Below are 22,961 nucleotides of genomic sequence, written 5' to 3' on the forward strand. Positions count from 1 at the left end.
TCAGCGATGCCAGGCTTTCAGCCCATACAGTACAGAGAGATTTAGCAACGTCCTCTACTGAGGAAAAGGCGAATTCATTGCCTGTTCCTGAGGAGAATCTGGGGTGAAAACCATAGTTAATGTGGAAAGGAGACGACTGAGTCGAGGAGTTGACATGATTATTTAGTGCAAACTCAGCCATGGGCAAATATTCACTCCATTTATCTTGGCAATCAGACACAAAGCACCTCAAATACTGTTCCAAAGATTGATTCAATCTCTCTGTTTGACCGTTAGTCTCTGGGTGGAAGGCTGAGGAGAAAGAAAGAGAGACTCCCAACCTGTTACAAAAGGCTTTCCAAAACCTGGACACACACTGTACGCCCCTGTCCGACACCACATTTGAAGGAATACCATGCAGACGTAAAATGTGGCGGATAAACAACCAGGCCAACAATTTAGCTGAAGGCAATTTTTTCAAGGCAACAAAGTGGGACATCTTAGAAAAACGATCTACTACAACCCAAATTACCGATTTCCCTTTAGAGGACGGGAGATCGGTAATAAAATCCATGGAGATGTGTGACCAGGGTCGATTGGGTAGCGGGAGTGGATGTAAAAGACCCGCTGGAAGTTCATGGGGCACCTTAGATCTGGCACAGGTCTCGCAAGAATGAACAAAATTTTTAACATCTCGTTGCCAAGATGGCCACCAATACGTACGTGATAACAGATTCCCAGTACCAGTAATACCTGGAAGACCTGCCAGAACAGAGGAGTGGATCTCCTCTAAGAGCTCCAAGCGGAGGTGGCTAGGGACAAACAATTTACCTGGTGGTAGCGCACTAGGGGCAGCATCCTGAGTGTTGAGAATACGGGTTTCAAGATCCGAGGTCAAAACTGCCACTACCACCCCAGGAGCAAGTATATTTTCAGGTTCCCCATCAGAACTACCACTAAGACCAAAACTTCTGGACAAGGCATCTGCTTTAGTATTCTTTGAGCCGGGACGGTAGGTAATTACAAAGTGGAACCTAGTGAAAAATAGAGCCCACCTGGCTTGACGGGGATTTAATCTTTTCGCCTTGTCTAAATATAATAAGTTTTTGTGGTCAGTCAGTACAGTAATTTTATATCTGGCCCCCTCCAGGAAGTGTCTCCACTCTTCAAAGGCCCACTTAATCGCCAGAAGCTCTCTATTGCCAACATCATAATTGGCCTCGGTAGTGGAGAACCTCCTGGAAAAGTAGGCGATAGGTTGGAGGTTGGTAAATGGTTCAGTGCCCTGAGACAGGACCGCTCCTACACCTACTTCTGAAGCATCAACCTCTACAATAAAGGGCAATTCCGGATCAGGATGGACCAGGACTGGGGCAGAAGTAAAGACTTGTTTCAAGGTGGCGAACGCTACCTCCATCTCTGGTGTCCAGGAGGCCGGATCCGCCCCCTTTTTGGTCAAATCGGTGAGAGGTTTAACAATAGAAGAAAAATTTCGGATAAATTTTCGGTAATAGTTGGCGAAACCTAGAAACCTCTGAACTTCTTTTAAGGTAGTAGGTTTCTCCCATTCAAGTACTGCAGATACCTTTCTGGGATCCATACCAATGGTACCAGGAGTAAGGATGTATCCCAAAAAACCTATCTCCTGGACTCCAAATTGACACTTGGATAACTTAGCACAGAGGTGGTTTTGACGTAGCCTAAGAAGAACCTCTTTTACATGTTGCTGATGTGACTCCCAGTCCGGTGAGAATATGAGGATGTCATCTAAATAAATTACTAGATATCTACCTAACAGATCCCTAAAAATGTAATTCACAAAACGTTGAAATACCGCCGGAGCATTGCTCAAACCAAAAGGCATAACTAGGTATTCAAAATGACCTTCAGGGGTATTAAATGCGGTTTTCCACTCATCCCCGTCTCTTATCCGAATCAAGTTGTAAGCTCCGCGGAGGTCAATTTTAGAAAACCACCGAGCCCCCACCACCTGGTTAAAAAGATCCGGGATGAGTGGCAGAGGATGTTGGTCTTTGACCGTAATTTTATTCAATTCCTTGTAGTCAATACAAGGTCGGAGACCACCATCTTTTTTTTCAACGAAGAAAAACCCCACCCCCACAGGAGAAACTGAAGGTCGGATATGTCCTTTAGATAGGCTCTCTTTAATGTACTGGCGCATGGACTCGCGCTCTGGAGCTGAAAGGTTAAAAATGCGACCTTTGGGTAGTTTAGCTCCAGGAACCAAATCAATTGCGCAGTCATAAGGTCGATGTGGAGGCAAGGCCTCCGCATTGAGCTCGTCAAAGACGTCTTTGAACTCAGTAATAAATTCCGGAATTTTGATATCGTTTTTGATAGTACAAACAGTATTAAGATGAGAAGTACAGGAATCTCCCCATCTAACCAACTCCGAAGTTCCCCAATCAAACACTGGATTATGTACACGCAACCAGGGTAAACCAAGAATAACGTCTGCAGCAAGTTTTTTCATAACAAAAAATGACACTTTTTCAACATGTAAACTGCCGACAAAAAACTGCACCTCAGCAGTACGGGCTAAGATTTTCCCTTTAGACAAAGGGGTTAGATCTGCTCCAGATACCTGAAATGGGTATTTCAAGGGAATTAATTCAATTCCTAGAGCTTGTGCCACAACTTCATGGATGAAATTCATGGCGGCACCTGAATCCACCATCGCCTGACATGCAAAAGTTTTATTACCATTAACAAGAATAGCAGGGAGTAAACATTTCTCAATATTATTAGGAGGTACCTGTGTGCCTGAGTGACCCTCCCGGAAATTACTCAGGCATTGGCGTTTTCCCGGCGGTGGTTTAGGTCTGGTTGGACAGTTTCTCAGGATATGTCCAGGTTTGCCGCAATACAGACACAGAGCGTTTTCTAGGCGATACTTTCTCCTGGAGGCGGATGTGGACCCTAATATCATTGGTTCTTCTTCAGGAATAGAACAAGAGGTAGGAACAGCAGAAGGAGGTATAGGTTCCGAAAGGACAGACCAGGATTTAGCTGAGGACCCAGGTTTGCTTAATTTCTCTCTACGCCTTTCCCTAAGCCTCCTATCAATAGAAATAGCCAAGGACATAAAGTCTCCTAGATTTTCAGGGACTGGATGACTTACTAGAGCATCTTTTACAGAATCAGATAAGCCTTGTCTAAAAAGGGTTAACAAAGGTCTGTCTGTCCACCCTGACTGAGAGCTCCACTGACGAAACTCCGTAGAATAGTCCTCAGCAGTTCTAACTCCCTGCTGAATAGACAACAGATGGGACTCGGCCAAGGCAACTCTATTAGGGTCATCATAAATCTGACCCAATGTTTGAAAAAATTTACTTAACGAATTCCATTCAGGAGCTCCAGCAGGTAGAGCCAAGGCCCAGTCTTGTGGTGACCCTCGTAGAAGGGACACCACCAGCGCCACCTACTCTGCTTCAGAAGAAAGGAAATTAAAACGAAAAAATAAACGGCTGGTTTACCGTCAAAACGGTCAGGCAAGAGCATTTTAGGATCCTGACGGGTATTCAATATGGGAAAAACTGGCGATTGAATAGAAGCACCTGCAGCGGCTGATGCTGGATCAGGCAAAGCCTCCAGACGCTGCGAAACTTGGTTAATTAACCCAGCCATGCCCTGCACCTGCCTTGACAGTTCGTCCAGGCGGTCAGTTACAGAGTGTTCCAGTGGCATCCATACTAAACCGCCGGGCGGTCTGCCTAGGGTAAGGGCCAGCCATTATGTAAGGATTGGAGTCAGGGGCAGGCAGTGCAAAGTGACACAGCTGGGAAAGCAACACTGTGCAACTAATGACAAAAGGGGTCGCAGGCCCTGCAGCTAGAACTATGCTGTAATATCTGAGATGAGGCAGACCAATGCACTTCCTAATTGAAGTGCGCCTACCACGGCTCCTAACCTTCTATCCGGCGGCTAGGATAAGGGGAGAGGAGGCCCTGAAAGTCCTAGGGACTGGAGTCACGGGGGTCACACCTAAACAGAAAGCACAGTGTAAATGCAATGCAAAACAAAAGACTAAACAGCATGGAACCAGGGAGGACCACAAGTCCCAGCAAGACAAAGAAGAGAAGGCGAGGTCAGACGAGCAAGAGGTCAAGCCAGGAGATATAATAAAAGGTACCAAATCAAAAGACAAGGGATAGTCAAAAATACAAGCCGGGTAACTAAACCAAGAAAACAGACCGAATACAAACAGACAGGGAATCAGACTGAGCAGGGGGACCAGGAAACACAAAGTGAATGGCTGGCAAGGATCCATGCCTGGGTGGGGATTAAATAGCAGCAGAGAAACACACCTGATGGCTAATGACATGGAGACTGAGAGCAAGGAAAAGATTAACCCTTAATGACCTAAGCACACCCAATAGAACTCCTAACACGTCTCCCAGGGAGACGCCGCGCAGCAAGGAGACCACGGCGACTCCGTATCCTGACACATTGATTGTGCAAGAATGGACTGCTATTAGTCAGGATTTGGTCTAGAAGTTGATTGAGAACATGCCAGGGAGAATTGCAGAGGTCTTGAAGAAGAAGGGTCAACACTGCAAATATTGACTTGCTGCATTAACTCATTCTGTCAATATAAGCTTTTGTTACTCATAATATGATTGCAATTATATTTCTGTATGTGATAAAAACATCTGACAAACACACATAAAAACCAGAGGGCAGCAGATCATGTGAAAATATATTTGTGTCATTCTCAAAACTTTTGGCCATGACTGTATGCACACTACCGTTATTCAATGTCATTCATTATAGGATGAGAGCAATGGATATTAAATGACAGTTGCGGATTAATTCCTCTCTATTGGATGTCCATCTGCATTCACCCCACACATTAGTGTTAATGGGAACAAACAGAGACTCAGGGGCTCCATCAGTGTCTGTTATTCTCCTACTATTAATGTCCGTTGCCGTCATCCTATGTTGGATGACAGCATCTGACTATAATAATGGTAGTGTGAACATAGCCTTAAATATTAAACATAAATTGGATGTGTGCAGGGGGTTTAAAGGGGCCTTCCAACTCATTTTAGGCTATTTTCACAAGGTAAGTATTATGCATCAGTATGTGTAAGGCCAGTTGCAGATGACCGTGCTGCAACTGGCCTGCTGTGAATTAAAAGCATGGGCTGCACACAGGATGTCCCAGTTTGGTGCCTGTGCACATCTGATGCGGCCCAGACTGTCAGCGCACACACAGGACCGAGAAATTTGGCTTTTTGGCTGTGGGACGTCCCATGGTGTCTTAGCCTCAAGGGGTTTTGTCATCTCAGGGTTTCATCTGTTCCCCCCTCTACTTCTTAGTTTTGATGCCAGGTCACTGATCCAGGAATTGTTCAAGCCCCTATTACTCTGCAGAGCTAAATTGAAGAGAATATGGAGGTGGCCAGAAACAGAAACTAATCACCAGCCTGAGCACTGCAGCTAGATAACAGAGGTGGTCTGAAACCTAGGCAACACGCTGTAAAAACCAATGACACATTCAGCTGTATCTGGCAAAAGGAGAGAGATTGGGAAAGCAATATATTGGGTAAAACTTTAGTGAACTTAAAGGGTTGTGTCGTTATGGATAGTCAACTTCTATCCACAGGACGGGATAATCTGACCAAGGGGTCCAATCGCCGGTTCTCCTTGCCATCAGATCCAACAGTGGCAGAAATGCATTGCGGTTTTTCCTGCAGCACTTTCGGCTTCCATTATACCTATGGAAATTCTGTCCGTTCCCTATAGGTATAAATGATATGCTGTGATTTCCAAAAAAGTGATGGTTTTGGAAATTTCAGCATGTCCGCTGCAGGTATTTTACTGGAATATGTGGGATTCGCCACGGTTTTTACCGCAGCATTTCTGCCGTGTGGGGCCCTGGCCTAAAGTCTCCTTGTGAATGGAGTGCCAGTGCGCTCTCATGGATAGGGAATAAATGTCCATAATGGCACATGCCCTTTAAGCTCCAGGTTTAAGTATGATCCTGGAGATGGGATACCCCAAAGCTTTATTCGTCAGAAAATACTGTAACAAAGATAGTGTACAGAGCTTCAGAAGTAAATTCCCAACAAATGTTTCAGAACGTTAAAAGATTTATTTTTATATAATCACAGAAAATAAATAATTTAGCACAGCGTAAAAACCCACACCAATCATTAACCCATTCTCTGACAAAATAAACCCCATCCAGAACAGGTTTCTAAGTGTCTGTTACATCAGTCATTTCCAAGTACAGCATTGCATAGCTGCAGCAGAAGTACTACCAGGACAGGTTGACACCGCAGTTTTGTGATCAGGTTTTGGTTCTTGGGAAAAAAAAGCATCAAAATCTATAACTAGACTGTTTTTTTTTTGTTTGTTTGTTTTTTTTTTTAGTGAAACTGGCCTTAATATCTGTAACATCTCAGTCAGGCAGAGTACAGCATAAAATCTGTTGTGGACCCATATACGACCAGTGCATCGAATACAAAAAACCCCTTAGTGATAGAAATTACTTTTCAATAGAAAAAGATTGGATTCACTCTATTCCTACACAAAATGATTTGGGAAAGCTCAGGGTAATTCCCCTTTGTACAAAAAGTAGACAATAATATGGAATAAATTTCGGCTGACTGATTGTCAAAACAGCAAACACAGAGAAATACTTGGTGAATACGTGAAAACCAGACAGGCAAGATGTGAAGAAGTCATTTACAAATGCTATTCTGTGCACATACCACACCTTGACAAATCTTAAAGTGTGAGCACAATCTCAGCAGGCTTCACCAGTCACAAATATGGCACTTATTTTTATTGCCCTTACGAAGTAAGAATAAAGGGGGAGACTTGTGCTCTAGTAGTAGGCCAATGTGCGGAGCAATGTGCTCAGCAGCGATCCGCTCCCCTGCTTCTTTTATAAACTCATGCAAAATAAATCTGATTTTAGTACTGTAGCCCTAGATTTTTCATACAAGGATTATACAGCCATATTAGCAGCTCATAGGATTTTTGTTTTGTATTTCCCCCTTAGGGCAGTTTCACACGACCATGATCAGGCTGAGACATATGGATGCATTTTCCATCAGCTTCTATCAGCCATACTCACATCATCATACTATTTTGGGATGCTGCGAGTTTCCGAATTACCATAACTGTAGTGCACAATAGTCACAGAATTATGTGAATACTGTACAGTGCAGCAGTAAGTCAGAAGCTCACTACACCATAAAACAGTATGTAGTACTTAAAGGGATCCCATCATTAAAATCACATTTTTTCCTCGATCACACGAAGATGTGATCTACCTTTAGAAGTCTTCTCCGCGTTGCCGTTCGGTAGAAATCCTGGTTTTCATCTGTATGTAAATGAGTTCTCTTGCAGCAATGGAGGCGGTCCCCAGCGCTCAAACAGCTCTGGGGGCGTCCCCAATGCTGCGAGAGAAATCTCCAGCGCTGCCTCCATCTTCTTCAGGAACGGCCTCTCATTTGCATACAGACGAAAACTGGGATTTCTACCGAACGGCGGCACGGAGAAGACATCTAAAGGTAGGAAAAGAATAGCCTTTCTTAAGGTTATTCCTACGTGTGATAGAGAAAAAAAATGTGATTTTAACGATGGAATCCCTTTAAACAAGACAAGGTCACGATGGGAAGGGCAACCAACACACAAATCACATTTTAGCCTCAACAAAAACTGTATGAAACAGCTTTAAGGCTGCATGCACACAGAGCAAGACTGTGATATTTACTTGTAATATTGTGCACACAGCAGTGTTTTTTTTTTTTGTTTTTTTTACTTATTTTGCTGATTATGTGAGATATATGTGCAATTGAGACTATTTCAGCTTTTAACTAGAATGTGCTCTGTCATTTCTTGTTTCAGTGACTTTTGTAAAGACCTTTACAACCCGTATTAAAGGTCACCTAGCAGTTTTACTGATCGCTTGCCCCTTCTATAGTAGGGATGCATAAAGAAGTGCTCATATGCCACCAAAAGCAGCAAGAAATGACGACAAGCTGTCAAAAATCTAAGAAATATGCCAGAGCTTAGCAGTAAGATCTTATAGTAGGCAGATGACATTTATGCAGGGACTATGCAGTTTGGCAGTATATAAACTAATTTCCATTTCAGGCAACACTTTCATAGTATATTCCTATTAATAAACCTCAGTCTTACTGTACAGCTTCTCTGTTGTCTAACGTACAATCAACATAACACAAGAATCCTTAGCACCCTCAGAATGAGGATAAGGCTAGGGCCACACAGCGGCAGGCATTCGCACAACACAGAACTACAATTTCATGCTGCTACCTGTCCTATCACCAGACCCGTTCTGTGTGACTAGTTGTACAACACTTGCACAGTTCTTATGCTGAATCGTGATTTCTCCAAAAATGTAGATATACGAATCACATACTGTTCTATAGGGAATAATACAGAAAAGAGAGCATACAGCATCTTAAAATTGAAAATATTGATGCAATGGAGAAGATTTACTGTTGGAGATGTGCAGATGCTGTTGGAGATGCTTTTCACCACATTTTTAAGCTGTATTGGATATTTTTTTTCCTTTGCATGGCAGGGCTTAAGATGCAACTTAAGACTAGAATCTAATTTTACACCAGATTCGTCCTCCAACATTAGACACTTTGATAAATCTGGTGCACTTGAAGATGATCTAGTGACTAGATTCTAGTCTAATTTTGCAATGTAACATTTAGGTTGTATTAAAAAAAATCTGCCCCATTGTCCAACATTGACTCAGTAGGGTCTGATGTACTGTGACTGGTGTATAGTAGAGCAGTCTGAAATCGACTTTGCCAGAGTAAAATTATTCACAGGCTTACAGTCTCTGCACTTGAAGCTAAAATGTAAGCCAACTATGGGTTGGAGAAGATTTCAACCACTCTAGTAGGTCTAAGAATGTATGTATTAAAAAATCCTTGGGGGCTGAAAGTATTTCATCCATAGTTTTTCTAAATACACTCAATTCTGTTCATAATTTGTGAAGATAATACAAGTAAAAACACAACAAATCCCTTCCTGTAAGGCCTTATGCTGGGCTCGCAGCAACATTTGCACTACGTTCGGGGATTATGTTCCCCTCTCCGCATGAAAAATGCGGAGAAAAAAATCTGTGCACATTTTTCGCCCTTTCTGGGCGGAAACCACATGGATCCCATTATAGTCTATGGGGTTCATAGGTTTCCTAAGGTAACGGCTTCTTTAAGCGGATTAGGCTTCCGTTTGGGCATCCCCAAGCAGATTTTCCGAATGCAGATGTGAACCTAGCCTTATTCACAGGTCAATATAAACTAATTTTTAAACAGCCAATTCAGACGTGTTTGGAGACATGCTCTATTTTGATCCATTTTGCAGACCAAAGATGGCCATTAAATTCATGGACCTAAAACATTGAAAAAGAAGATAAACCACAAACAATACACAAGCAAAATCCAAAGAATCATGTGCTGTCCATGATCAACAGAAACAGCACGTCTTAATAACAGAAATCTGAATTAGGCCTAACTCAAAGAATGCATCTTAGCTTGCTAACTACCTCAAGGTATTTATAATACTTATGTGCATTTCCAAAAATATCCTAATTTGTCCAGGACACCAATAGTGTTTGATAGACCCAAGTCCTATGGTCAATATCTACCCTGATTTGACATTTTCACTACATCTAATTATAGGATAGAAGAAAAGGTTGGATGAACCCTAGACAATAGAAAGGCAAGGGGGTATGCTAGCATGGGAAAAGTAAGGGTTTGTATACATCTGTATTCTCTTTGGGCTTGTCACCCAAGTGTCTTATGCTGCTAAAAACAAGAACAAGTCCCAGAGGGGAAGGCTTTTTTGGGAATGGATTATAGATCCACTTTAGTAAAAGAACACAAAATGTATTGAACAGCATTTTACAGTTTGTTTTTTTCAATAAAGCCTATATATAAAATTTACCCTTAGCACCGCAGCCAGATTTGGCGTTAATGACAAGGAAATTTGGTTATTTTTTCATTCCTGCGCCATTTTGCAGTACATATAGGTACAATTTCATGAAGAACCTACACCACTTGCAACAATAAGTTTCGCAGATCTGGGCTTTACACCAACCTTTCAAAAAAAAAGAAGGTATAATAGGGTGAGCTGTGGGTCAGGCTGCAACAGATTTTTTTTTTTTTTTTTTTTTTTTAACAATTGTCAGTTTTCTGGCATAAACGATAACGAACATCTGCACCAGCTAAAAGCCTGCCACAGACTGGCAAACATAACTGACATGAGTTATAGTACATATGTAAGGTTTAGGCATTCCTGCCCTAATTTGATCTCTTGCCCATCCACCCACTTTTCTTAAAAGTAGTACGCAGGTTGGAAAATGAAATAGACAAAGTGACATTTTTTTAGCACACATGATGAGCCAATTTTGCTCCAGAAATTTGGTGCAGAAACTGTAATAAATTCTACCCCTCGTTTTCCTGTGCCTCATTATTTCATATTTGTAATTGAGCACAGATTTTCATTTGTTAGAATTTGTTTTTTTTCACAATTTAGATGGATGTTTATGTCAATATTAGTACTCTGTGTTTTGTTTTTTTCCTTTTGGGTGTGTGCCTTTACATGTAATGTTGCACTTGCTGGGGAGACATTTAGCTTAGTAAATATAAAGCCCAGACTTACTAATAGTTAGCCCGTGTAAACTTGCATTTGACATGCATCCATCGCATTTCTCACAGTGGCTTGTCTAGTCTAAATTTATACCACCTTTTAGATGGCTTACTTTGAACCAGAATTTTACTACACCATTTTGGTGCATTTAAGCTACGCCCACATATCTAGAAAGTCATAAACACTTTTGCCTTAATTAAAAGCACCAAAAACACTCCACACTTTTACACAGGTGTCTAGTCGTAACCACAGTAGTAAATCTGGGCCAATGTTTTTACATCAGACCTGTACATCAAGTTTTAGGGATGTATCTATTGACATCCAAAATGTGAACGCTACTACATGCTATAATACAGACTGTGACAGTGATTGTATAGGCAGATTGTATCTATATATAAACTGCAAATTGCTGTTCAGCCCTGGACTTGCACATTAAAACTGTTGTGTGTTTCCACAAAATGACATTGGACTAAGCAGAGCTAGCACAGCTTATGAGTTATTCTGAATTCCATCATCACAGCACAGCTCAGCCGCGTACAGAAGCAAACATCAGTCATTACTCTCTGTACAATGCTCATGTGTTGATCTTAGAATTCAAAAAGTCAATTTTTCATCTTCACTAAGTTTCAAGCACTGATCTGAGCGATTGTATACAAGCTCTCACAAAACCCTTCACTATGTGCAAATATTTAATGAGAGGATAGGGAAGAAGCTATGCTAACATAAAATTAATCCCACATCGCCTGTTGCCCCATCATAGCCCTCTGCAAGTGGCAACAGCAGCATTTCATCCTCTTCTTCAGCTGCTTCCAGTCCCACAAGATGATCCCCAAACTCATCGCCTCTCCTATTTGAAAGATCCTCTGCACCAAGGGGATGCAAGTCCCTTTCCCGAACCACTTGCATCATCCCTATCATAAGTCCACTCCTATCCTCCACTATAGAGGAGTGCTGGGAAGAACCTGAAGGCTCAGTCAAGGAAAAGGAGTAACCAGAAGAGTCTAAAGGAGTCTTCACTGGGAGTAGTGGAGCAGAAGTATGATCATTGCTTTCTGGTGTCAGCTGCGATGGACCAGTGCTTGGGTTCTGAGGTGTTTCAGTTTGTGTCCCCTGTGTTCGGGGAGGAAGTAGACCCCATCTGCGAAGTCTTCTGAGAAAACGCCTAACAGGGCGTGGCGGGCGGCGCCTAGGAGGTAGTTCATTTAGGCCACCAGCAGGGACAGGTGGTGTCTGATGTAGAAACTGTAGTAGACTGCGAAGGTTTCCCATGAATGAGCCCTATAATAAAAAAGGAACAAACTAATTATTACATCTTTTAGTGTCTTTTATATGAGAAGGAAATGTATGTAATGTATGGCGGCTAACAAGGAAGTATATTTAAAAACAGCCATTATGGTTCCTTATTAAAAAAAAAAAAGTTCACTAGAACAGATGAAAAGGGTGGTTTTACACACACAGTGCTTGTGGCAGGTCCTTAATACAGTCTTTTCGGACAAAACCGGAAGTGGATTCAAAAGCAATGAGAAATAAGTCTTTGGCTTGAAAAAACAAACAGAAAAAAACCCCACAACCATAAACAATAGTGACACTTTCCCCCAAAAAATGCTACTTGTGAAACCAATCCTTCATAAAAGGATCATGTAAATATATGGCAGCTTGCAGGGGGACATATTTACTGTCTCCTTTCTACAGTGATCATAGGGTTCCTGCTTCAGTCGGGGTATAGGTATGGATGTAAATAGCAGCCTCTGGTCTGGATGTTCTTATCAGAACCTGATAGATTCAGGTCTCCATAAAGGACACCCAGACCAGAATAGTCTAATAGAAACTCCTCTGCTGCACAAACCGAGCCCCAAAGCACAGGAGGGTTAATGGATGACAGTGAATTGAGAGTGGGATCAGTACAAAAGTAAGAAGTGGCTAATAGATAGGTGGTTTTTTCCTGTTAGCAATTCAATTGTGAGACAGTTGACAGCTTTATATAAGGGTATTTGGCAGACACTACATCGGGTTAAATACAGTACATCACTATCAGAGATGCTTAGTGCTTTCTGGTGGATATTCTTATGTAAAGCACTGGCTGGTTTATCGGTGTCACCATTAGTAGTTTATATTGCAGACTTATTCAAAACCTATAGTCGCAGTATTCACCGAGAGGTATAGAACACATTTATTCACATGAAATGACATACTACCTACCCAAGCTTTACCTACACACTACAAATAGTCAATAGGTCGCTATAGGCCAGTTGTGGTTTGATTTCTGGCCATTTACCACTTATCCACTACAGACCGCTGCTTTGCTGTTGAGCCACTCCTTTTAGATCGCCCGGTATATGCCCAGAAATGTCACTGCATAGTAATCTTTACTTTGGGTGGGCTTTGTTCAAAATAGTATCATGCATTATTTTTACTTTTTAAACAGTGAAATATGCCATGTTATGGGCACTTTGGGGGTCCAAAAAAAAAACAAAAAACCACAAGACCATATGACTAAAGAGAATAAAGAAAATAAGAACACCTTGCTGCATAAATTAGCATTGTATCTAAAAGCCACAGAAGAAGTACCAATCCATGGCTAGTAATAAAATACCGCCAAGATCAGTAGCTAGTAAACGAATTGCAGTTACAGTTGCAGCCACCACTAGATGGAGCACAGATGATTCATTTTGATAGACAGAACATGTTCCAGGAAACACAGCTTCTCTCTTCCATTACAGGTATAATTGCCAGTTATTAAAATGATTGGTAGTGTCAGTGTGGGACACTCTCTGAGAATGACTGTGTGTGCGTGCTCGTCTTTCTTTTTATCCTCCTCTGTGTGTGTGTTTCTATTCTGAACCACTCTCGTAGGTGTTCATATTTATGCATTTTCCGCCTCTATCAAGTGAGCAATCTCTTTGTGCTCCATCCTCCTGTTTTTTCCTGTCCATGGCACCCAGCCCACTCTACATTTATTTGTGAATTTGGAAAGGTCTTAAGTCTGTATTTGATCCCTGGCATGGATAGCCAACACCTTCCTTACAAATGGTTCAAGGTGGGACATAGAGAAATGAGAGGAGGCTATGGTAGAAAGATGTATGTCTTTCTTTTGGGGAACTGTACAATCAGCATTGGGAGCTCAAAAATTATGCTGAGAAGTACATAAGTACATAAGCATTGCTTACTGGCCATAGGTAATTATTACAGATTAGAAATGCAGATCACTAATGGTAAGAATATATACACTACTTACCGTATATACTCAAGTATAAGCCAAGTTTTTCAGCAGTTTTTGTGCTGAAAAAGTCCGCCTCAGCTTATACTCAGGTCATTACGGTAATTCAGCAATATCATAGTTACAGACCCGGCATACAGACACCGGGGCGAGTGCCGGGCCGCAGCCTCACCACGCTCCTGGTAGTAGTGTGGAGATGCTGTTCATTTCAAACTGCAGAAGTACTTACAGTACTTCTGCTAGCAGGCCCGGAGCACAGAGTTCCAAGTGTGTGTGTGTGTGGGGGGGGGGGGGGGGGGGGGGGGGGGGGAAACCTCCAGTCCTCAAGCTCAGGGAAGGGGCAGACAGACAACTAAAACATCCCCTCCCCTTCCCCAGCACCTACTGCACCCAAAAACTCCAACCATTTTAATTTTTTAAATTTTCCAGTAGCTGCTGCATTCCCCCCTCGACTTATACTCGAGTCAATAAGTTTTCCCAGTTTTTTTTTTTAGGTAAAATTGGGGGCCTCGGCTTATATGCAGGTTAGCTTATACTCGAGTATATACAGTAATACGTAATCTTAACTAATGCAAAATTATTGTTTTACAAAATAATAGTCATTTGAGGTTTCTATGGCCCTTCAGTATTTCTGCTGCAGATTCACACTATTTTCTCAAGGATGTGGTTGCAAGACCAATTTTGGCTGGAGTTGGAAAAAAGACTCAAGGTTCAAAATAAAATGATTATTTTTAATTATTATTATACAGTTATTAATATTGTATAATTAATTAGCTACATAATTTGCTGCATATTTTTCCTTCATAGGAATTCAATAACTAGTTTAATAAATCAGAGGATCCTTACTTCTTCTGAGGCCCAGTTCACATCTGCGTTTGGGTTTCCGTTTGGGAAGTTCACTTGGGGACCCCCTGAATGGAAACCTATTTGCGTAAAAACCATACAATATAATGGGGTCTGTGTAGTTTATACATGAAAAATGCGGAGAGAAAAGTGCAGGACTTTTCTTTCTGCATATTTCATGTGGATAGGGGAACAGAATGGCCCAAACGTAGATGTGAACTGGGCCGGAGTGACCATGGCCATTTGTGAAAGAGCTGGAATCAGGATGTGTGAAATTAAAGGAGTCGGTGGTTTGATCTGTAGACTCCATAGCCCTGCCTCCCCATGTCATAAGTTTCAACTGTTTCAATCTCTGTCTCTTAGATACAAGCCTATCATTCACAACACATAGAAGTACTGACATTTACTGATGTAAATAAAGTAATTAGAAGTTTTCATGGCCCATTTCGTTTTTTTCGCTCTCTGCTTGGTTCTCCCTCAGATCCCACTTCCTCTTCTCCTTCTACACAAACTTCTATACATCAGAGTAATTTGATACATGTGACCTGCAGTCAATCTCAAGATACAACAGAGGCTTGAGAGTGAAAATCATTTTAGAATGCAGGGATAAAAAGAGAACTTTTCTTGTATTCGCCTGTACTACTGATTTATGCAAAGTTGGTTAAGGGCTAGTTCTCACGGGGACATGGAGGAGGATTTTGACAGCGGAATCCACGTCATAATCCTCCTCCATACAATGTTAGTCTATGTAGACTGCTAGCTTTTTTTTTTGTTTCTGCTAGCAGAGAAAAAGAAGCGACATGACCTTTCTTCAGGCGTTTTCCGCCTGAAGAAAGCAATAGAAGTGAATGGGAGGCGAAAATCGCGCGTTTTTTTCAGCACTTTTTTTGCAAACAATAAGCTACGCTTTTTTGTAAAAAAAACGCAAGGAAAAAAACGCGACATGGTTTTTTTCAGCCCATTCACTTTACAGGAGGGGAAAACAGCCTGGCTTTTTTTTAAAGCTGTTTTTACAAAAAATAAAAGCTCCAAAAAAAGCTTAATTAGGAAGGTTTTTTTCCGGTGCCAAAATAACTAACCCTAAGACAACAGACACTATTTTTTAAGACATGAAGACACCATGCAGAACATGCAAATGTGACATATACACTCACATCACTTGGGCTCTCAGTGGGAAAGTCATCGACAGGTGGTATAGCTCCTTGAGCTATTAACTGTCCATAGGATGGTGGTGCTTGCTGCTGGATCAACTCTGCATCAATCCGAGATAATGGTGCAAAGATGCTGAATAAAAAAGAAAAGAATAGATGCAGTTAGGTTGGCTGTGTAGGCTTTATTTTACCATTATCCATAATATTCTTACGTTGCTATTGATGCTCACCTATACTCGCGTGCTCGTGAAGTATAGAGTCGACATGTACATCCTAATGCTACGACAAGTAAAGTAGCACAGATCAAGCTTCCGATCACAGCAGCAGCAATCACTTTACGGGGGAGTGTGTAGCCACAGTTCTTTTCATCACTTCCATCTCGACAATCTGCTTGACCATCACATACCCATGCTTCATACACACACCGTTCCAAATCGCAGTGGAAGCCACCAGGCTGACATCCACGACAGCCACTTTCATCTGCACCATCTTGGCAAGAAGTTTGGTAATTACACCTTTCAGTAATGGGGTAACAGCTATGACCTTTAGTACATGGAAAGTGCCCCTCAGGACAGTTTGTACAATTAACTTCATCTCTGCCGTTAGCACAGTCCCAGATTCCATTGCAACGCTGTGAGTCCGAAAAACAACCACCTCCTACCTCGACTCCATCATCCCATAAAAGACCTGGACTGGAACCACATGGCTGGTCCCAAGGAAGGCAGTAGCCTCGCACACGGTAAGTGGCATTAAACCCTCTGGGCCGAAATTCAGGAAACAATCCATTGTGCATGTTAAAGTCAGAAAAACGAAACCGAGAAGGTGGTGATCCCATTTGTTCTGTAAAGCGAGGGCCACGGTCATGGTTCTCATTGGTGGGAAATCTACCGCCAGAGTCATATGTTACCGAAGAATCAATATTAGTATAATGGGGAATATTTGTGTTGTATTGATATATAACAGTTACTCTGCCCCCTACAGATTCCACTGTGACAGATTTGCCATTGCTCTGATGGTACAAGGCACGGAGAAGACGTGGAAAATCTCCAATGCCATTTTCATAAACTACTAGAGCATCTAGCTCAGAAAGCTGGAGGTCTGAAAACTGCAAAGCAAGTCCACGATTATCTTCGGAGTCAATCAACCAACGGCAATATGATGGTGGAGGAGAAGGTGGAGAACCTGGATATCCAGGAGGAGAGAAGACACCATAAAAATCTTTCAATGTAAAATTGCAATAAGAGGAACATAAAATTTCATCGGTTTTATCGTCACAGTCTATAGAACCATCACAGACTGAAAACAGGGGAATACAGCCTGAGCTGCAATGAAAGAAACCTGGTAGACAGGATGATGAGTCTGTAAGATAAGAAAGAAGAAAAACAGGTTACAATAAGCACTAAAATGAATCTTACCACAGCTGCAACTTAAAGGGGTATTCCCATGTACATAATCATATCTATATTTGTAGAGAATTAAAAGTTAAACATTTTTGCAAATATAAATAGTTCAAAATTTTGCAGAGTTTTAAAGATTTTCTCTAATCATCTTAGTGGTGACACTCTGTTGACTTGCTCTGTTGCCATTGGATATGACCTCAAATGCAGAAACTTTCTATGGTCCGGAACCCAGTCATGTCCCAACCATCTTATTGTATAGATGAGTTATCAGGCAGGGACACTACATGTATCAGAAGATATCCTGACCACAATAAGGAAATCATGGCTGATTTTCTGACTGTAGAAAGTTCCTGCATTCATGGTCGTATCCACTGGCAACCGATCAAGATCATAATTTGTGACCACAAGATATGCAGAGAAAATCTGTAAAACTCTGCAAAATGTTTCATTACTTATATTTGCAAAAATGTTTAACTTTTAATTATCTACAAATTTAAAAATTATTATGTTTGTGGGAATACCCCTTTAAGAAGGAGTGCCTGTGTAAGAAGTCTCACAGTTAACACAAAAGTCAATATTGACACCCAACACATGACACAAGGTATTTTATAATGCCTTTTTGGGCAAATTTACAAGTACAAGATTTGTTGCAGATATTTCTGAGATTGTCTCTGCATCTGAATGGGAATTGCAGAGCCATGTGCTTGCTGCTAAAAAAAAAATAAAAAAAAAATATATAGATGAATAGATCAGATTTTCAGACACAATAATTTATGCAACAAATGCATATTTCTGCCACATGTAAATATACAGCTTTACTGTGGCTCTACTTCCATTGATATTGGCGAGTTTCACGAGCTGTGGGCAGTCTGAAAAAAAAAAAAAAAAAAAAAAAAAAAGCCCCATGACAAAGGGAATTTTAACTAGACCACACATGGGCATCTGCATTGGTATTTAAAAGGACTCACCCGAATCCAGGATATCAACCACACAGATAGATAGGTAGGGTCACCTGAATCAAAGATGTTTTGCCTTTATGAATTGATGTGTCTATTACCCAAATATTGCCATTTTCATCAATAATCAAATGTGCCCTTTGGAGCAATGGTAGTGCAGCCATTGCTCCAAAGAGGCAAGTGGCAATAACCTTATTGCTGCCAAGAAAGAGCTCATTTGAATATTGACAAAAATGGCTATATCTCAGCAACAGAGGTCACGGTGCCTAACCTACCTAAGACTCCTGATGCACTATCCCATGGACTATTAATGGATTAAATATTTACAATTATATAGTTGGTATAACAAAATATTATTTCAAATAAGATAAATAACATTACAATGTCTGTTATCTTTCTTTATCAATTTCAGTCTTACCATAAAAAGAATCTCCTTTGATAAATACTAGATGTCCTAAAAAACAAACAAAAACAGTTGATTACAATACAGAAAAAAAGTCATTCCAGGTTCAATACATACAAAGTAAATATGCAGATATCTAATTATACAATAATAAAAGCTGGAATCGATAATTTTTTTCTACCAAATCTGGTCTTGACTCACTACTCCATAGTGTGTAGCTTGTTCATGGATTTCCATGCCATTTCTATTTACATTAAAGAAACATTCTCTCCAAAACTAATCTTCCATTTATTCCATTATGTTCCTCCATGTGTCAGTATCTTAGCAGTTCTTTTCCTGCCACATTTGCTCTATATATCAGACTAGGGTTGCTGCTTAGCAAGTGTGAATTAGGCTTTAGTGACACACTTTCTCTACTTGAGTTTATGGAGAGAAATGTGTCACCCATTCTAAGCACATGAATTATTTCTATCCTCCCGCTTTCTCAAACATGAAGAAAATGGGAGTCCATCATCTTTGACCCACCTTGCACGGCCACTCTACCTGACCCATCTATTAAAGTTAATGGGCTACACTTACCCCAGTCCCACAAGTCTGCTGCCTCGAGATAACCTTTGGCTTGAAGGATAGGTCAGTCACACATCCAAACCCTCAACACCTCCAACTCCATAACATTCATCAAATTCGCTCCTTCTTCACCCCTCATCCTCCTCCAGTCCACCTTAAACTGTGCTGCTCACTTTTTCATTAGTCGCTCCCCTCTGCCAATCCCTTCACTGGCTATCCATTGCCCAGAGAATAGACGTACAAAATGTTAACTCTGACATACAAAGCCAACCACAACCTGACTCCTCCATATATCTCTGACCTAATCTCCCTCTACCTGCCCACACGTAACCTCCGATCCTCCAAAGACCTCCTACTCCGCTCTTCACACAACCGTCTCCAAGATTTCTCCCATGCATCTCCCATACTCTGGAATTCCTTACCAAGACGCATAAGGCCCCGTTCACACAGGGAGCGGATGGGCGGATTTTGGCACCGAGAGTGACGCGGTAAGCCGTGTCACTCTCAGGCCAAAATGAGTGTGCCACAAATGTCGCGGCTTCCGACAGTTGCAGCTTCCCCCTCCGGAGTAGGCCCTAACGTATGGGCCCACTCTGGAGGGTGCTGCCACGACACGAGGCGGACGCTGGGGCTGAATCAGCTGCGGAGTCTGCCTCAAGAAAGGGCATGTTGATTCTTTTTTTTGTGAACGGCATAGTAGCCTGGCGGTCTATATAGACCTCCATTGTGAGGGGGCAGATTACGACATGGACTCAGCGCCATAATCCACCCCCTCTTTGCCCGTGTGACCGAGCCCTAAGACTGACCCCCACAATCACAGGCTTCAAGAAGACCCTGAAGACTCACCTAGTCAGGAAGGCCTACAACCTCCGATAATGCTACTGTCATCACATCACCACATGAATAATCTCCCCCTCTCTTTCTGTCTCTATTCCTCTTCCCTCATAGATTGTAAGCCCTTGCGGGCAGGGCCCTCTACCCCACTGTGCCAGTCGGTCATTGTTAGTATTATATCTACCTGTATATTTTGTGTACTGCATGTAAACCCCTAAATGTAAAGCACCATTGAATTAATGGTGCTATATAAATAAATAATAATTATTATTATGTATTCTCTGAGAAATACAAAAGCTTACCAGCCACTGTGAGAATCAAGGTTAGTTTACATACAAGTTTCCAGGGGATGTATATTTTGAACAGGTGGACAGATTAAAAAAAAATTTAAGTTTTTCAGGGATGTACTGGCTTAGTGGCTATCAGATGATATATGGCATTTAGCATTTTTCATATGGCGATAGCTTCTCTGTAACATTTCAGCTTTCCATCATGGGTGCTGATATTTTGACATAGTACAATATACTCTATAGCCTTATTTTTCTGTCAAAAATACCAAAACTGTGATAAAAACCTAAGAGAAACATTACAACATAATAGAATCTGACAAGATCAATTCTGAAAAAGTAATTCAAAACTGTCATGACCCTTATGTACAGAAGCTGTAAAACAGGTATAACTGGAGCTTTAAGAAGCCTTATGTCTAATATTTTTTATAACAATTTTAGATTTCAAAGGAACTTAAAGAGGACTTTTCATTGATTTGGGCACAGACAGTTCTATATACTGCTGGAAAGCTGACAGTGCTCTGAATTCAGCACACTGTTGGCTTTCCCGATCTGTGCCACCGGTGAAGAGCTATTGGTGCCGATACCGTAGCTCTTTACAGTCAGAAGGGCGTTCCTGACAGTGTGTCAGGAACGTCCTTCTCCACAGCAGCGCCTATTACGCTGTACAGTGTGAGCGGAAAGGAACGCCCCCTCCCTCTGCTCACAGTGCTCGTCCATAGACGAGTATTATCAGGAGGGGAGGGGGCGTTCCTCCCCGCGCACACTGTACAGCGCTATAGGCACTGCTGTGGAGAAGGACGTACCTGACACACTGTGCAAACAATGGCCAGGACAGAACTGAAGTGGCTCGGGTATGGCTATATATTTCTCATTCCTTTTGCAGCCAGTCTTGGTTTTAGCTAAAAAAAACTGCAGCAAAATAAGTTGCGTTTCTGCAACATGGGGCCTCAGCCTAAGCCCCACATAGCAGGGTTCAACAAAAAAAGCACTGCAGGAAAAATTGTGGCGGCAACGTATTGCGGTTTTTCCCACAGCGCTTTCCACAGAAAGTCTGCAGAGATTTTCTCTGTGGATTTTCCGCTTACATTATAACTGTAGGGAAACGACCGCAACGGTTTTTGAAACTGTTGCAAATTTTTCCGCAATATGTGCATTTTTCTACAAATTACCATCCGCTTTGCGGTGACTGTAAAACACTGCAGTTTTAAGCGCAGTGTTTACGCCACATGAAAACGGGTTTTCACATCTCCAATGGGCCTTCTGTTTTTCATTTCATCATACCGTAGAAACAAAAAACAGAGCCGAAACTTAAAGAGAACCTTTTACCACCTCCAATTTTTAGCATCTGTTAATCGGTACCCTTATAACCACCACACATAGCATCGTGACCCACCGAAGTCACTGCCACACAACATTGTGCACCAATAGCAACCCCCCCACACAAGATTGTATTCCCTTAACACCCCCACAGAACTTAATGCCCCTTTAGTGCCACTACAAACTATGGTAGCACTAAGGGCTCCAAAAACTAATTCTAAAATAATAATACACAGTCTAGTTCCCATGGGGCTCTCCGCAGATCCTGACAAAGCCGTATGAAGCGGCAGGGAGTGTGAGGAGCTTTCTGCTTCACTGCTGGATGCAACTCTAGCTGAGGCCTGGGGATAAAGTTGAAAACGGGGCATGATTCTGGTTATACAAAACCCACCCACCTAATTAGAGTCTTGGGTTTAGAAAAAAAAAAAATTCCAGCCAATCTTGGCCACTGAAACTACCAGTCTCACCTATTAGTTGGCTCTGCTAGTATGGAATAAACTCAGGATCATACACCAGGCTGAGGGGAATCTGGATCCTGAGATCCAAAACTAGTGGGAGAAATGTGCAACATTTGCCACAGCAACCAATCAACTCACAGCTCTAATCTGTCAAGAGACTCTTCGCTAAATGAAAGCAGCGACCTGATTGGTTCCTATGAGCAGTTGTCGCGCGCTGACCTTAGCGTGTGGTCTGGACTTGTCCATGTATAGACCTATAGTATCAGCAGGACTGGCAGCCTGAGGACCGGCAGACACCACAGCGCCCCTGCACTACCCAATAACAAGGCTCAGGGTCGCGACAACACGCAGGGCGACAAGTATCCAAACAACACAGAGCACTGGCTGAGAGAGAGGCGAACTCTTACCATATAGAAGCAGTGTGAGGAGGAGAGACATGGTGCTGCTTCTCAGAGGGTCACTTCTTCGTGGTCTCGAGTCTGTCGAACCATTTAACAGCCTCCAGACTTCTTTAGTAACTTTTCCCCCAGTATTACGCGCTGTCTGCTGCTCTCTACACTCCCTCAGTCTCTTCCTGTTTCTTATTTTTCTCTCCACTTCCTCCTTCCAAAACACCAGTCTCTTCCGTCTCTCCGGCTCCCCCTGCCGGCGCTGCTGCTCCTCACACCTTCCAGCTGACTGCCTCGCATTTCCAGGCTTCCACCCAAACGTGCGTGTATGTCAATATCCTCGAATTGTTCTCATGCTATAATGGAAGTCAAGGGACACATAGCTACACAGAAAGCACTGCTAAGGAATATGCTGTAATAAAGCGGAGTCCCACCACAGACATTTGTGACAGGTTTACTCTGAAGACTTTCTGCTTCCATTATATCTAT

At 42.0% G+C, this 22,961-nt stretch overlaps 1 protein-coding gene across 1 annotated transcript; it reads right to left on the reverse strand.

The window, feature by feature from the left end:
- Positions 1-6,108: 6,108 nt before the first annotated feature.
- On the reverse strand, positions 6,109-22,674 carry LRP10 (LDL receptor related protein 10). The gene is made up of 5 exons (XM_075276923.1): positions 22,491-22,674; positions 18,633-18,668; positions 16,089-17,217; positions 15,862-15,991; positions 6,109-11,925 (listed from the first exon to the last, which is right to left on the reverse strand). The coding sequence occupies exons 1-5, from the start codon at positions 22,519-22,521 to the stop codon at positions 11,365-11,367; spliced, it is 1,887 nt and encodes a 628-aa protein (XP_075133024.1). The 5' UTR covers positions 22,522-22,674; the 3' UTR covers positions 6,109-11,364.
- Between the last annotated feature and the right edge of the window lie 287 nt (positions 22,675-22,961).

Source organism: Leptodactylus fuscus, chromosome 1 (genome assembly GCF_031893055.1).
Source record: "Leptodactylus fuscus isolate aLepFus1 chromosome 1, aLepFus1.hap2, whole genome shotgun sequence".
Taxonomy (NCBI): domain Eukaryota; kingdom Metazoa; phylum Chordata; class Amphibia; order Anura; family Leptodactylidae; genus Leptodactylus; species Leptodactylus fuscus.